Genomic DNA, 14,800 nt, shown 5'->3' with positions numbered 1-14,800 from the left:
GTTGCCCTGAGTGAGAGACAGGCAGGACAGAGCCGAGCTGGGTGTGGCCTGGCTATTTATTCTGTGTCCAGGCCTGTGCAGCCCCAGGCGCCAGCCTCGGTGGCTTCTTTGGGGTATGGAGGGCTGTAGGGTTAAGGCCAGGGAGGGACAGGAGTAAAGTGCTTGCAGAGGCCCTTGGGGCTTGGTCCCCGCCGCCCTCCTGCTCTGGGGCAGCAAGGTGGGCACCCAGGGATGTGCAAACAGGACTCTGGCATGAGGGTGGAGTCCCTGGGGCCCTGCCAGGGAGGCCTGGCTGGGCTGGGGGCCTGGAGAGGATGAGTCCAGAACCGATTGTCCGCTGATTGTCCACGTGTCTTGGGTTGGTGGCCTGTGAGCTCCTCCTCTCATCCGGGCCGCCCGCCCCGCCAGGCCCTCACCTTCGGAGCCGCTGCAGCTGGGGACGACATGGGGGCCGGGTCAAGGGGCCAAGACCACTGTAAGCGCCCACCACCCACATCCAAGCAGCTCACCTCGCTCTCAACCAGGTTCCGCCGGTACAGTGCCTCCTTCGCAGCCTCCTGGGGAAACAGAGGGGCCAAGGTGGGTCAGTGGGGTCTCCCTGCTGCCCGCCCCCCCGCCGCCCTTGGGCCTCCACTCACCCTGCTGCCATCATTGCCCAGGCGCCGGGCGGCCTCTGTGTAGAACTGCAGCTGCCGCTCCAGCTGGGCCATGTACTCTGAGACGGGACATAAGGCTGCTGCCCTGCACACTGCGGCCACCCAGCCCAGCCCAGCCCAGCCCAGCCCCTGCTGGATGCCCGTCCTGAGCCCGACACTCTAGATGTCCATTCCCGAGACCCTGGCTTTCTCGAGGCTTGTCCCCAAGCCCCTACCCCTCCGGATGCCAGCTCCTCCCTGCTCTAGCTGCGCCCTCTGCCACTGGCTGCGCTGCACGATGTCTTGGTACTGCTGGGCCACCTCCGCGGGCACCGGCCGCCGCGCCTGCCTTAGGGCCAGGATCTGGGGACGCAGAGGGTGGTGTGAGTTCCCAGCCCAGGGCCACACACACCCGGGCCTGCTGTGCCGAGCCCAGAGGGTGGGGACCCACCTTCCGTTCCAGCCGCTCCTGGTCGAAGGCCAGCACACTGAGGCTGTGCAGGGGCCGGGCTGACCTGTGGGCAGCAGGAGAGACCGGGACAGCAGGAGTCCCCCTGCTTGACCGTTTCCCAACACACATGCTGGGCACTGAGGCGCAGGGCAAACGTGGGAGGCCCACCCCAGTGTCGCGGGGGCCCCAGCCTGGGGGTGGCGCTGGCTGCACACCCGAGCCGCTGTGAGGCCTGGTGGTCAGGGGGTGCTCCCTGGAGGAGGTGACAGCCGAGCTGGGACCCAGAGGACAGGGAGCAAGGGAAGGGGAGAGGTCTCCAGGGGGTCAGAACAGAGGGAAGCCAGGAGGGCAGTGAAAGCCAGATGTGGCCATGAACCCACAAGAGGGAGTGAAGGAAGAGCAGGAAGGATTGACAACGGTTAGATCACAAAAGATCTTAAAGATCAAGCTGAATAGTTCAAACAAGATGCTCCAGAGGGGTGTGGGTTTGGGAGCAGGAAAGGGCCACAGTCCAGTTTGTGCCTGAGGGGAAACTGTTCAGGAGGGCCTTCGAGATGCAGAGGGAGTCCCTCCCGTGGCGTGGCCCAGCCTCCTACCTGTTCCCTGGCTCCCTGGAAGGGGCAGGCAGGAGAGGCGCCTTCCCTTTGGGCGCAGCAACCTGCTTCGGGAGGAGACCCAGGCCTGTGAGAGCCAGTCCCGCACTGTGCTCCCTCCCGGGCGGGGGGCAGGCACTCACTGTGGGCGCGGCTGCAGGCGGGGGGTCTATGACCAGCCACCTCTCCGTGGTGGTCTCGAGCTGCTGGGCTGTCAGCGGCTCCCGGATCCTCACCATCACCTCCAGCCGCCCCCCTGTGGGCCGGCGGCCGTCCAGGACCTGCGTGGGGAGAGGGGACCCAGACATCCAGGAGCAGCTGGGTCAGCCGGGACGACAGTGGCAGGGAGGGCGTCTGCTCACCTCCAGGATCTCGCGGACCTCGCATGCTGTCTCCAGCGCGTCCAGCTTCAGCTGCGCCGTCCCCAGCACCCGGTCAGTCTTGAACAGCCCCCTGGGGGAGGAGAACAAGCAATTGGCCCCACGGCCCCGTGCCCAGCCACCCCCACGGCCGCAGCCCCACTCACCCCTTGTGGACCACTTCAAACTTGATGCCCTTGGTCTGCAGGGCCCTGCGGAAGCCGCGGTGGCTGCGGTTGATGCAGAGTTTGAACTGCTCCTTGAACTCTGGGCGGAGAGCAGGGAAGGAAGACAGAGGGGTCAGACCTGGGCCCAGCCTCCTTCCCTGCTTCAGGGCCACATGGGGTGCCCCTGCACACTCACCAGGGGAGTCGGTGTTCTTGATCACGCTGGTCTTGTCTTTCTGAGCTTCCTCCTGTGTCGGCAGAGGCAGGACATATCAGGGGCCCGTGCGCGGCCTGGGGCCCGCGTCCTAGCCTGCCTTCCTTGGCTCCCCACGTACCACATTGGGGTAGGGGAAGTCGAAGCGCACAAAGACGTCCAGGTCACCAGGGGACAGTCCTGTGGGCAAGCCCGGTCAGAGCTGAGCGGAGGGGGAGGGGCCCCCACCCCCCCACGCGCCTCCCCGAGCGCTCACCGGGGGGCGTGGGCAGGTTGATGCCCTTCAGGATGAACAGGAGCATGTCGTTGCTGCTGAGGTCCGGGAAGATCCTGGGGGGCGTGGGAAGGAAGCAGAGGCACTGCAGCCCTGCCCCCACCTGCCCTCTCCCCCTCCTTGGGCCACAGGCACAAAACCCACCCTGGCCTCCGGGGTGCCCTGTGCTTCAGAGTCAGATAAATGAGGGTTCTGTGTTCAGGTCTGCCACCGCTGAGCTCCTGGGTCCTATCTTTAATCTGCACACATTTGGTACCTACCATGCGCCAGCCACAGGGCCTGCCGCCATGAGCGCCGTCCACCCAGGGACGCGCCTACGCTGTAATAACCAGCGCTTGGGCTGCTGTAGGACCTCCCTTCACCTAATATTCCTTGAGTCCTACTAAGCGCCAGCCAGTGCCCAGCTACTGGGGACATAGAGTGAACGGAGACAGACCTAAGCCTGTGCTTGGGAGCCACTACTACTGCACCTAGCATTTGCTAGGTGTCTGTCCTAAAGACAGAGAGTTGCCAGACGGGGGCTCTAGGTGGGAGAGGTCTGGTTCACAGCAGAGACCAAAGAGCCCTACGCCTAAGAAGCCCAGCAAAGTAGGGAGAGCTGGCAGAATGAAGCGGGCAGGAACCAGGATGAGATGTGTGAGAGCCCCTGCAGGGCCAGCCGCTGTGCCCGATCTCATGCAGAGGTACCACCCTGTTCCTCAAGGCGTTGGGTGCCTTAGCAGGAGCCGGGCCCAGGGACCACCAAACTGACACGCATCTCCAGTCTCCATGGGCTCACTGGGCCGCTGGAACAAGATACATCCTCGCCCTCACCACGTCTCTGCTGCATTTCCAGATGTCTGCACCCAGCCCCTGGTGACCTGTAGCTTCCGCCTCACACCTGCCCCGGGCCTTTGCACATTCTGTGCTTCCACCATCCCCCTCAAGCCCTTTCTAGCAGAGGCAGGTGCTGCACACTTGCGGCACATGGAGCCCCAGGGAGAACTGGGGTCTTACTTGATGATGCTGAATGTTCTCTGCTCAAAGCGGGCAATAGGGGTGGGCAGACCGCGGGCAAAGGCCTGCTTCAGGGTGTCCATACTGCGCCTGCAGTCCTCGGCCAGCTTCTCGAACCTGCAGGGAGAGCAGCTCGGGTCCTGGCACAGGGGCAGGCTGGGGGCAGATTGGGGTGGGGTGGGGGTGCTTACTTGCTGGTCTCTGCGATGTTGCCCAGGTGTGTGAACTGGTTCGAGTGGTTCAGACACATCTGCAGGGTGGGCATCAGGCTGTGAGGCCAGGCACTGGGCTGGGCCCCAGGGACAGTGGCTCATGCGGCCGGGCCTCACCTCGTGCTGCTGCCTGATCAGCTTGGTGAGCTCACCATAGCGCCGGGCGGCCTCCTGTGACAGACCTGGGCCGGGCCGCTGGACCAGCGCAAAGTCGTCCTTGTTTACAGGGGCGGGCGGCACCTGTGGAGGACGAGGTTGGTGGGGAGGAGCCCGCACACAGCTCTGTGGAGATGACACCGTTCCCCGCACTTGGACCTTCTACATGGGGCTTCCACTGTGTGACACAGCAAGCTGCCACTGGCCACCTTTATGCACAGGCTGTGTCCTGGGGCTGCGCAGCAGCGGGGAGTAAGAGAGATGCAAATCCCTGCTCTGTGAGGCTGACAGTCTCCTGAATGAAATGGACAACATCCTTAAGCAACAAGTAAGCCAGTGAGTTGTGGCACACACCTGTGATCCCAGCACTCTGGGAGGCTGAGGCAGGATGATCACAAGGTTGAGTTTGGCCTGAGCGATTTAACAACACAGTTTCAAACTGAGAAGAATTTTAAAAAAGACGGGGGATGGAGCTCAGCGCAAAGGCCTTGAATCCAATCTTCAGTAGCACAGAACAAAGCAACAAAAACCCAAGTAAGCTGTAGGATAAAGCAGGAAGTGACCAATGCTACAGAGAGGAAGTGGGGAGGGAGGCAGAGGGTTCTGGGGTGAAGGAGGGATTTTTGTTTGTTTGTTTTTCCAGATAGGGTCTTGCTATGTAGTTCAGGCTGGCCTTGAACTCACTATGTAGCCCAGGCTGGCCTTGAACACACAGTGATCCTCCTGCCTCAGCCTTCTGAGTGCTGGAACGACAGGTATATGCCACCACACCTGGCAGGGGGGGTCTTAGGAGGCAGGAACAGGGCTCACGAAAATGGGATGAGTGGAGACTAAAGGAAAAGAGAAGTGAGATGAGTAGGCACCTGGGGGACAGCATTTCAGGGCTAAAATAGCACGTGCACAGGCCCTGTGGTCAACTCACGCATGGTGTCCGAGGACAGAGAGGAGGCCATATGGCCAGCAGAAAGACAGGAGGAAGTGAGCAGAGGGGACAGAAGGCAGGTGAAAGGGCAGATCATGCAGGGCCTTGTGGGCAACAATGACAGGCTGCACTGTGCGTTTCTTAGGGTCTCCCTAGCCAGAACATTTGCTTTGTGCAGGTGCGGGTTTTATTTGTTTTGCTCAAGGCTGTGTCCCCTGTGCCTAGCCCAGGGCTGGACATCTGGTACATGCTCCATGAATACTTTCTACCAGGCTGCCATTCTATCACAGAAGGAATCCCAGCTGATCTTCTATTGAGGTGCAAGTCACTATCCCTACCTTCCCAAGAAGAAAAAAAGTGATCCTCTGGGCAAACAGTGCTGCCCAAACTGGCAGGATCAGTTAAGTGACTTCCACATCGCACCCTCTTCCCTGGCTGGATACACAGCAGCCCAGTAATAGACTACATTGTCCCAGGCTCCTTTGCAGCTAGGTAGGGTCATGTAACTTTGTTCTGGCCAATGAGAAACAAGCAAAAGTGATGTCACTTCCTTTAAAGGGAACTGCTCTGCACTTTTCTTTCTCTTGCCGTGCGCTGGCACAAACACAGTAGTCACCTGCTTGGACCATGTGGGCAAGCCCCACCCCTTAGGAAGGGCACAGTAGCACAATGGAAGAAACCTGAGGCCTCCCCGCAAGACCTGCTGTTGCAGAGCACAGCGTGCCGAGTGCTACAGGCAAGAAACATGCGTGTCAGCCCCTTCTGGCTGCATCTTAAGGAGGGCCTACTTGTTACAGTGGCTTAGCCTAAGCCTGACGGATGCAACCCGCTGACCTGGAGGGCTCACCTTGGCGATGTCCACAGGCAGCCCGTTGCGAGAGGCCTCCAGCATGGGCTCTAGCCCCTTGGCCTGGCGCAGGTGCATCTTGGCACCCTCCATGTCGTTCTTCTGCTTGGCGTGCAGCGCGGCCTGCAGCAGCTGCTTCTTACGGCCCTCCAGGAAGGCCAGCTGCTGCTGGGCTGTGGGCATAGGGGCCTCTGTAGGGGCAGCCCAGCCTAGCACGCCAGGCCAGCAGGCAGCAGGGAGGGAGGAGACACTCACCTCTGGTGGACGTGCCCTTGGGGGCTGCTTTGGCAGCCCCAGGCTGGGGGGTCCTTGAGGGCGGGACCTTGGGCTGGGCTGTGGGAGCCGCAGTGCTGTTGAGCTGCTGAGGGACAGAGAAGCCAGGGCTCTCCCAGGGGCTGTGCCAACCCTTCCTCAGGTCAGAGCACACCATGACGAGGACCAGCTCAGCAGACACCCCTGCACCCACTCTCGCTGACTCTACGACAGCCTTGGAGGAAGGGCTGTCCCCGTGTCTGCTCTACGGACCACAGCACTGGGGCTCAGGCAGATGGGCCACCTGTGGTCTGCAGCCCACAAGTGGCGGGGCTGGATGTGCGGCTGGTTCTTCCTAGCTAAAGTGTGGACTTTCAAGACCCTGTGCGCCACCTCCCCAGCCCAGGCCCAGCCGCTCACACCTTCTTAGGTGCCTCATCCTCGTCGTCCTCTGCCTCTTCATCCTGGTTGGCCAGCTTCATGGCGGTCTCCAGGACTCCCACCAGGCTCTGCTGGGCGGCCTCGGGGGCCTCCAGGCCCTGTATCGGGGGAAAGCCTGGGCGGCGGTCAGGGTGCAGTCAGGATTAGCAGTACCCACACCACTGTGGGGGAGGCATGGTTGTTCCTCACCTAGGAGTCTCGGACCCTGAGTCTACTTTGAAGCCAGGGACCAGCCAGCTGGTGGTCCTGGGTCAGTCCCAGGCTATTCCCAACTACCTTCCGGCCTCTTGGCATCTCTCATTTGGCCCCAGGCCTCACTGGAATCTTAACACACAAGGCCTGGGGTGGCCTCTATGAGGATCCTGGCCTGGAAAGATCCTGAGGGTCATGGGGTTCAAGAGCAAAGAGAGAAACACTCACAGCGGACACGGAGGCAGCTCTGAGGCCCTGAAGACAGCTCCTAACCTACCAGGGGCTGGCAGAGGGTAAGTATGTGGAAAGCCAAGGCCTGATGACTGGGAAGGAGCAGATCAGACAAAGCAGGGAGAGACACGGCAGTGGGCAGACAGTCTCTTCAGAAATGGCCCTCCTTGCCAGGCATGGTGGCGCACACCTGTGATCCCAGCCGCCTAGGAGGCTGAGGCAGAAAAGGCCAGCCCAGGCTACTGAGTGAGGCCCAGTCTCAGAATGAAACCTCACAAGAGGGCTGGAGGGGTAGAGTGCTTGCCTAGCAGAGATGAGGCCCTGGGTTCCATCCCAAGTGTTGCAAGAAAAGGAACAACAAAAACTCCACTAATTTTGAGCATTTGCTGATTTTCCTGGCATAAATACTTTCGTGACGATGTGCGACAAGCTTGCATAATTCCTGCCTGTGTAGCGTGGGCAGCCTGCCCTGCACCATGAATGGGACCGGTGCCCGCAAAGCCATGAGGCTGGTACGCAGGGTTACAGGGGTGTGGCCTGTGCCCATGGGGGTGGGGCCTACCTGGGGGCACGGGCAGCTCCACCACATCCACTGCTCGGCCGGCTTTGTGGGCCCGAATGGCATCTTGGTATTGCTGCGGGGCACACAGGTGTCAGCGTGACTGGGGCGAGGTCTGGGGTTCCCCACCCTGGACCCCTAGGCACCTTGACAATACGCTCGTGCATCCGCGCCTTCCGCTGGTCACCCTTGGCTTTGGCCTGGGCTGCAGCGGCCTGGTACCTCTCCATCCGCTGCTCCAGCGCCTCCAGGAGGGTCCGCGGGGCTGGGGGAACCTCTGGGCCAGAAGGGGAAGGGCTGGGTTGGGTCCTGGCCAGGGGATTTGGTCCTCTCCAGCCTGTCCACCCCGGAGGGCCGCAGTGGCCTACCTGGCGTGGCGAGGGCCGTAGCGGGAGCTGGAGCCTGTGGTGTCTGGGATGGTGGCTCTAGGGACAGCTGGTCTGGGGACGGAGGTACAGGGCAATGAGGGGCTTGCCTGGCCAGTCTGTCCCGCAGGGCACCGTGGGCCTGGCCAGTGCGGCAGCAGAGAGGGCAGGCGGGGTTCTCACCAGGTGGAGGGGGCAGGTGGGACAGGTCCACAGGCTCCCCACGGCTCAGGGCCTCCAGCACAGCATCAAAGCTCTAGAGGAAGAAGGAGGAGAGTGGGGTGCTGGGAGCTGCAACTGAGGGGCCAGGACCTCACACACAAAATAGCCTTACACTGACCCCCAACCCTGCACATTGCTGGGGGTGGAACCCAGGGCGTTCACATTGAGCTATACCCCCAGCCCTTTTTTAATGTTTTATTTTGAGATAGGATCTTAACTAAATTGCCCAACTTTTGATCCTCCTGCCTCAGCCTCCCAACATGCTGGGATTATAGGTGTGTGCTGCTATGCCTGGCTTCCTAGTGTTGTCTTGTTCCATCTGCTTCTGAGACTTATGCCCATATTGCAGAGGAGGTAAGCTGAGGCTCCAAGAGGTAAGGTGGTGGGTTAGGGGGTGACCAAGCTGGGCTTCAAACTTGGGTCTCCTGTCTCAATGCTGACAGCACTGTGCCCCCTCCTCAGCCCTGGCCCGTAGTCTGGACGTACCTTGGCCATGCGGAAGTGTCTGGTGGCAGCTGCAGTGTCTCCCTGCTGCTTGGCGTGGAGGGCAGCCAGCTTGTACTCCCGCTGGAGGCTCTGTAACTGGGCCAGGGGGCCAGAGCCGCAGGGACCTGAGAGGGTAAATACAGTATGGGAGCCACACAGGTCACTGCTGATTGGGTCTTACCACCAAGCTAGTTCTGAGCCCATTTCAGAAATGCAAAAACTAAGGCTGGTGGTGCAGCACAGTGGTGAGCGCTGGCCTCACATGTATGAGGCCCTGGGTTCCATCCCCAGCACCGTTAAATAAATAAATGTGAAAAAAGAAAAAGCAAAACCTGAGGCTGAAAGCGGGGAGACTGCCTGCCTAAGATCACACAGCTTGAAGGTGGCGCCGTGTGGGCTCAGCCCCGGCCTGGGAGGCTGTGAGCCACTCTTGTTTTGTCCCCAAGATTCCTGAATACTTTATGTTTTGTTTTGTTTTTGTTTTTCTTCCGGTACCAGGAATCGAACTCATGACCTTGTGCTTGCTAGGCAGGCGCTATGCCACTGAGCTAAATCCCCAGCCCTTCCTGAATACTTTATGGATACGTACACATCATCAAATGGACATCTGTCACTTTTCATCTTAAGATTCAAAAGTGGTTGAGGCTGTCCCTCAGAGTCTTACGCATACTGGCATTTTAGAGAGAACTGTTAAGCCTCTCTTTCGTGGTTTTGCATGAGAGGTGGTTTCGGTGCTGGGGATGGAACCCAGGGCCAGGTACATGGTAAGCACATGCTCTACCACTGGGCCACACACCCTGAAGCCAGGGCCTTTTCACTGAGCTACACTGCTCGGCCCTTTTGTAGTTTTTCATTTTGAGACAGGATCTCACTAAGTTGCTGAGCTGCCCAGGCTGGGCTTGAACTTACAGTCCTCTTGCTTCAGCCTCCCAGAGTGCTGGGATGACAGGTGGGTGCCAGCACACCCAACTGAAGTATTTTATCTGTACGCTTCTAACTTTAGAAGAAAATATATATCAACTTTTTTTAAAATAAACTTTTAATTTACCCCAGTTTTAAATTTTTCCTGGTAATTTTAAACTCATCGACGTTTTCTTCTTCTGTCTTATTTTTTTATTTTTAAAATTATGGTAAAATATATATCACATAAAACATATCACCTTAACCATTTTTAAGTGTATAATTCAGTGGCATTAACTACATCCACCCTGCTGTGGGGCCATCGCCGCCATCCACCTCCAGGACTTTCTTATCTTCCCCAACTGTACCTCTGGCCCCCTCTGCACACCCCCTTCTCCCCTCCCCTGCCCCAGCACCCACCGTTCTAACTTCTGTCTCCAATAACTGACAGGTCTAGGCACCTCCCATAAACAGATTCATGTTACATCTGCCCTTTATGACTGGCTTATTTCACCTCCCACACTGTCCCCAGGTTCACTTATGTTATAGCATGTGCCAAAGTTCCCTTCCTTTTAAAGACTGAGTAATACGCCATGGCATGGATGGACTACATTTTGTGCACTCCCACACAGGTGGCCTGTGCCATCCTGGCCCTGCTCACCACCTACCTGGAGCCAGCTGGGGCTGAGTAGAGCCCGGGGACAAATTAGGAGTGGTAGGCAGAGGGCCCTCCAGGGCAGTCCTAGGCTCCAGGGTTGGCGGGTTGGCAGGGCCAGGCTTGGGGGGTGAGAGGTTGTGGCTAGTCACTGGGGCCTTCCCCACAGCCACAGGTGGCGGGATATCCTCCTCATCGATGGCGTTGCCCTTCTGCACGGAGGCCAGCAGGTTTTCCAGTGTCTGGGGCCAGAGAAGAGGGTGAGCTTGGGAGAGGCAGGGGCATGGCATCAGTGGTGAGGTCCCAGCCCTGTGCCCCACCGCTCACCTTCAGGCCCCGGTCGTAGCGCCGCATCTTGGCACTGTCCCCAGCCTGCCGGGCGCTTTCCATTGCTAGCTGGTAGAGGGTCAGCCTCTCCTGCAAAGTGGCCTCCAAGCCAGGGCGGGGCGCTGAGGGCTTCGGCTGCAGCAGGGGTGTGAGGACAGTCGGGGAGTGACGGGCGCCATGTCTGCCACCCCTGCCCAGCGCGAGTGCATGTGGCCCCAGGCCAGCCACCCCCAGCTCAGGCCGAAATTTCAGTCTCTGTGGGGGGAACTCACAGGTGTCATGTCACCTGCCTGAGATCACACAGCTGAGAAGGGACAGGAGAGACCCTCGAGCCCCAGGCTGTCTTTGGGGCTGTACCTGGGCCACGGGTGGTGGGGGCTCCAAAGCCTTCTGCTCCTCTCCGAGGACCTCATTTAGCTCCGCCTGTGGGCAGGGACACATGGCCGGAGCAGGACATGAGAGCCTGCCAGACGGGGATGTGGGAGCAGAGGCTGCCCCTGCCAGGAATGCTCACCAGCAGGTCATCGTCAGCCTCCACATCATCCTCGTCTGTCCCTTCCTCTTCCTCCTCCTCCGGGTCCTGCATGCACAACCTGGCCATCTTCTCTATGGCCTCCATGGGGAGCGGACCTGGTGGAAAGGGAAGGCCCTGGCTAGACCGGCATCCTCCCAGTGTGGCTACCTCCCACCCAGCCAGCAGGGTCCTCTCCTGCTCTTGTGTGGCACTCCACTGTCCCGAATGCTCCCTGCGTGGTGTCACCCCCACCCGCCTCACCAGACTCCTCTTGCCCTATCCAGCCCCAGCTCTGCGGCGGGAGCCCTGAGTTCCAAGCCCCGTTCTGCAGCTTTCTCCCTGGGGAACCCGGGGCAAGTCGCTTTCCCACTTTGGGCTTCAGTTTCCTCCCCGTTTCTTTGGGAGGGCAGTGCCTCCCTTGCTGCTAGGCTCTCGGGACTTCAGGTGAATGAAGGTCTAGAAGAGCGGTCCCCCTTGTCCACAGAGAACAGGCCCCAGACCCCATATGGCTGTCTGGAGCCACAGGTAGTAGGGAGCCCTCCCTATACCAGGGCTCTTCCTGTACGTCCCGAAGCACTGGCCCCCAGTACCAGGCTCATCTGTCCTCCTGCACTTTATGCCCTGGTGTCTTCTTTACATCACTACTCTTGAGGTCTGGGGCCATTACTAAGCCAAAAACAAAAAGCAAAGCATTACGTGAACACAAGTAGGGACAATGCTTGTGTCAGTTGATCTGATAACCTATATCCCACTCCTGTAGGGACAAGGCCAAGCTCCTGCGCATGTGCAGTTCACTGTGTGTGTGTGTGTGTGTGTGTGTGTGTGTGTGTGAGCTGCTGGGGATGGAGGAAGCTTTACTCTCTCACCTGCTGGCCACTCACCTCCTGCTATGTAGCGCTGGCCCACATGGCTCCTAAGCCACTGAAGGGAAGACAGTGTACACAGCAAGGATACCCTGGACAAAGGGACACCCATGTCTCGGCCAGGACAATATGAGAGTGCATCCCTCTCCTCAGAAAGGCATGTATGCAATTTAAAGCTTATTGTTATTTCCTGAGTTTCTATTTATTATTGTTAGACCACGGCTGGCTGTTGATAGCGGAGACCACCAAACGTGAAATGACAGTGCAGGACAGGACCACTGGATCGCCACATCTTGTCCTTCCTGTCACTGTCACCATCCAAGATAGTTCTGTTCTCTAATGTAATGTGCCCAGAAGACTGAGTCAGTGAAGATCGGACGTGCGGGCATGGGAAGTATAGGCTGAGGTTCCCATGAGCCTCCAGGCACAAAATTTTTATCAACTGAGCAGTACACAACCTTGTTTTATGTGCGTCTCTGTTTAAAGACACCTTTAGCCTGTAATCCCAGCACTGGGCGGGGGCTGAGGCAGGAGGATCACTGTGAGTTCAAGGCCAGCCTGTGCTACATGGCGAGTTCAAGACTAGACTAAATTATATAGTAAGCCCCTGTCTCAAGAAAACAAAAGAAGAAGAAAACATGACACCTTATTCAATATATATTGTTGATGTGTTCACAGTGTATTCTTAGCCAGCATACTGCGAACAAGGAAATCACCAACGAACGGCACAAAAATGAGAAACTGTGGCAGCAAATGGACAGGGGAAAAGGACCCTGGTTTCTAACACAAGAGCTGAAACAGGAAGGCAGAATGTCACCTGGTGCCACCCACCTCATGTTTCTCAAACTTTACCACTTCAAGATCTGTGAATGACCACAAATCACTGCCATTACTGATTTGGGGGTTACAAGTAAATTCTCACAAACAGGCAAACTCATAAATGTGAAATCCACAAATAACAAGGGCTGACCGCATTAGCTATGGTTAAAGGCTTCGTTTGGCGTCTGGCTCTGACTACACTCAACTACTGCAGTCTTCCACCGCCCACCGCCCAGTGCAGGGCTTTGGCACCTGCCAGGACTCCTTCTAAAAGGCTCCCCAATGCATAACCCACCCTCTGTGTCTTGGATCCTTCCTCCAAGCAGGAAGAGCCCTGACTCACAGGGCTCTCCGTGGCTCTCTGCTTCCACCATGCCAGGCCTCCTCACAGGACAGCAGTTTGCAAGTTGGGACTGACGACAACATGAATTTATCATGTCACGCAGCCTTGAAAGTGCTTTATGAATCCTAGATTAACTCCTGTGATATAGCAGTTATTCTTTCCATTTTAAAATTTATTTATTTGAGACAGGGTCTCACTATGTAGCTCAGGTTTTTTTTTTTCTGGTACTGGGAATCGAACTCACTACCTTGGCTTGCCAGGCAGGCACTGTGCCGCTGAGCTAAATCCCCAACCCCTGTAGGTCAGATTGAACTTGAATTCACTATGTAGCCCCAGGCTGGCCTTGACCTCACAGGGATCCTCCTGCCTCAGCCTCTCATGCTGGGATTAGAGGCATGAGCCACCATGTTTGGCTTTATTATTCGAATTCGAATTTTACAAGCAGAAAAACCAAGGTCAACACAGATGATGAGATGAAGAAGTGGCAGAGCTGGGATTCAAGCCCTCAGTCTGTGTCCAGAGTTGATTACTGATCCTCTCAGCCAAACTATGGGCTCTTGAAGGGCAGAGGCTTTCACTGTTTCCTTTCTCCTTTCTACCTAGCGCCCAACTCTGCCAAGGTATCTGCGACTGGCCCACAGCTGGAAATCTAAAAACATTCAGATTAAATATCTCACCTTTGCCTTTGAGCTTCTCCAGGGCTGCAGGCTGGCCACCCACCAAGGCAAAGAACTCGGCCTCCAGTTCCTCATCGTTAACTCCATCGTTGGGGATCATCAGGCCATCTGGGGAGAGGTCAACCAGCAGCCCAAGCTGTGGGAACAGTATGGGTCTAGTTAGGATGTACCATGTAGCCAGAGGCAGCCATAATGGATCCAAAGTGCCCAGTGGAAGGTAGGAACCAAAGTCTCCTGGCACAAGCTGTTTCCCTGGGGAAAGCCAGAAGGCTGGATCAAACCAAGAATCCAACAGTGTCTCAACATGGGCCTGGCTCTTTGGCACAGATCAAATGAGACAAAAGGCAAGCAGAGACTCGGCTCCCTGCTGAGAGCCTGCACGTACAATGCACTGCTAGCCAAGTTCACTGGGGAGAGTAGGCCTTACACCCGCCTAAAGTATACCTTGGCTTTTCCTCCCTGTATCCTCTGTGGAGGTGGCCCAGCAGGAGGTGGGGCATCAAGAGCAATTAGAATCCCCAACAACCTGGAAGTTGAAAGTGCCTCATGGCTCTGTAGCTCTGTCTTCCCATATTGATTAACGACCAATCATGATGTGATAATATTATGTCAAACTATGTGAAACTGTGAGGTCAGGTGTCCAAGGTGATAAGGACAGGAGAAAATACATAGACTCATATCTGGGCACTAAGCTCTGTTGTGGGGTCCCTTCATCAAAGCTACAAAAACTTAAACTCCAGCCAGTATTTGGCACAGGAGGGAAGGAGTTGGGCCACAGTCCTCTGGGATTATAGATGCAGCTCTGAATTTGCCCAGAGCTCTGGCCAGGCTGTTAAACCCTATCACCTCCGGCAGATGCCTTTACCTCTCTTGAGCCTCAGTGTCCTCATCTGCACAATGGGAATAACAGTCTGAACTGGCCCGGCAGATGCAAGGGTCTGACTGCGGCCCCTCCCTTCCTCAAGCTGTGACAACAGGTGGCTGTGAAAGGGGGGCGGGGCGCCAGCAGTTGTGGGGTCGGGCAGGACCCCTAGGCCGCACCTTGGGGAGCAAGACTCATTTAGGGGGCAGACACTGGCGGGGGGCGGGGGGGAGAGATCGAGTGACCCTGCGGGGTGGGGCCCTCCC

The 14,800-nt window shown here is 57.6% G+C and overlaps 1 protein-coding gene across 3 annotated transcripts in view; it reads right to left on the bottom strand.

Annotated features, from left to right (window-relative positions):
• Positions 1-38: 38 nt before the first annotated feature.
• Cc2d1a (coiled-coil and C2 domain containing 1A) overlaps positions 39-14,800 on the bottom strand; it is a 15,114-nt gene continuing 352 nt past the window's right edge. Inside the window, exons 2-29 of one of the 3 annotated variants that reach the window (XM_005381072.2) lie at positions 13,673-13,808; positions 10,971-11,086; positions 10,814-10,879; positions 10,457-10,591; positions 10,143-10,371; positions 8,575-8,699; positions 8,050-8,122; positions 7,870-7,941; positions 7,648-7,778; positions 7,505-7,577; positions 6,501-6,634; positions 6,082-6,184; positions 5,827-5,999; positions 4,019-4,141; positions 3,881-3,939; positions 3,690-3,806; positions 2,676-2,749; positions 2,541-2,599; positions 2,402-2,453; positions 2,206-2,305; positions 2,042-2,132; positions 1,823-1,960; positions 1,683-1,747; positions 1,087-1,150; positions 872-998; positions 639-715; positions 510-557; positions 39-433 (exon numbers count right to left, since the gene is read on the bottom strand). In XM_005381072.2, coding sequence (XP_005381129.1) covers positions 413-433; positions 510-557; positions 639-715; positions 872-998; positions 1,087-1,150; positions 1,683-1,747; positions 1,823-1,960; positions 2,042-2,132; positions 2,206-2,305; positions 2,402-2,453; positions 2,541-2,599; positions 2,676-2,749; positions 3,690-3,806; positions 3,881-3,939; positions 4,019-4,141; positions 5,827-5,999; positions 6,082-6,184; positions 6,501-6,634; positions 7,505-7,577; positions 7,648-7,778; positions 7,870-7,941; positions 8,050-8,122; positions 8,575-8,699; positions 10,143-10,371; positions 10,457-10,591; positions 10,814-10,879; positions 10,971-11,086; positions 13,673-13,808 — 2,781 coding nt within the window. In that variant the 3' untranslated portion in view covers positions 39-412. Of the gene's footprint in view, positions 434-509; positions 558-638; positions 716-871; positions 999-1,086; positions 1,151-1,682; positions 1,748-1,822; positions 1,961-2,041; positions 2,133-2,205; positions 2,306-2,401; positions 2,454-2,540; positions 2,600-2,675; positions 2,750-3,689; positions 3,807-3,880; positions 3,940-4,018; positions 4,142-5,826; positions 6,000-6,081; positions 6,188-6,500; positions 6,635-7,504; positions 7,578-7,647; positions 7,779-7,869; positions 7,942-8,049; positions 8,123-8,574; positions 8,700-10,142; positions 10,372-10,456; positions 10,592-10,813; positions 10,880-10,970; positions 11,087-13,672; positions 13,809-14,800 lie in introns of all 3 variants that reach the window. The other 2 variants (XM_005381071.2, XM_013512196.1) reach the window with 2 other exon arrangements.

The sequence above is a fragment of the Chinchilla lanigera genome, unplaced genomic scaffold (assembly GCF_000276665.1).
Source record: "Chinchilla lanigera isolate Chin_1 unplaced genomic scaffold, ChiLan1.0 scaffold00014, whole genome shotgun sequence".
Lineage (NCBI taxonomy): Eukaryota > Metazoa > Chordata > Mammalia > Rodentia > Chinchillidae > Chinchilla > Chinchilla lanigera.
The sequence above is the reverse complement of the archived record's forward strand: the minus strand, read 5'-3'. Positions and strand labels throughout refer to the sequence as shown.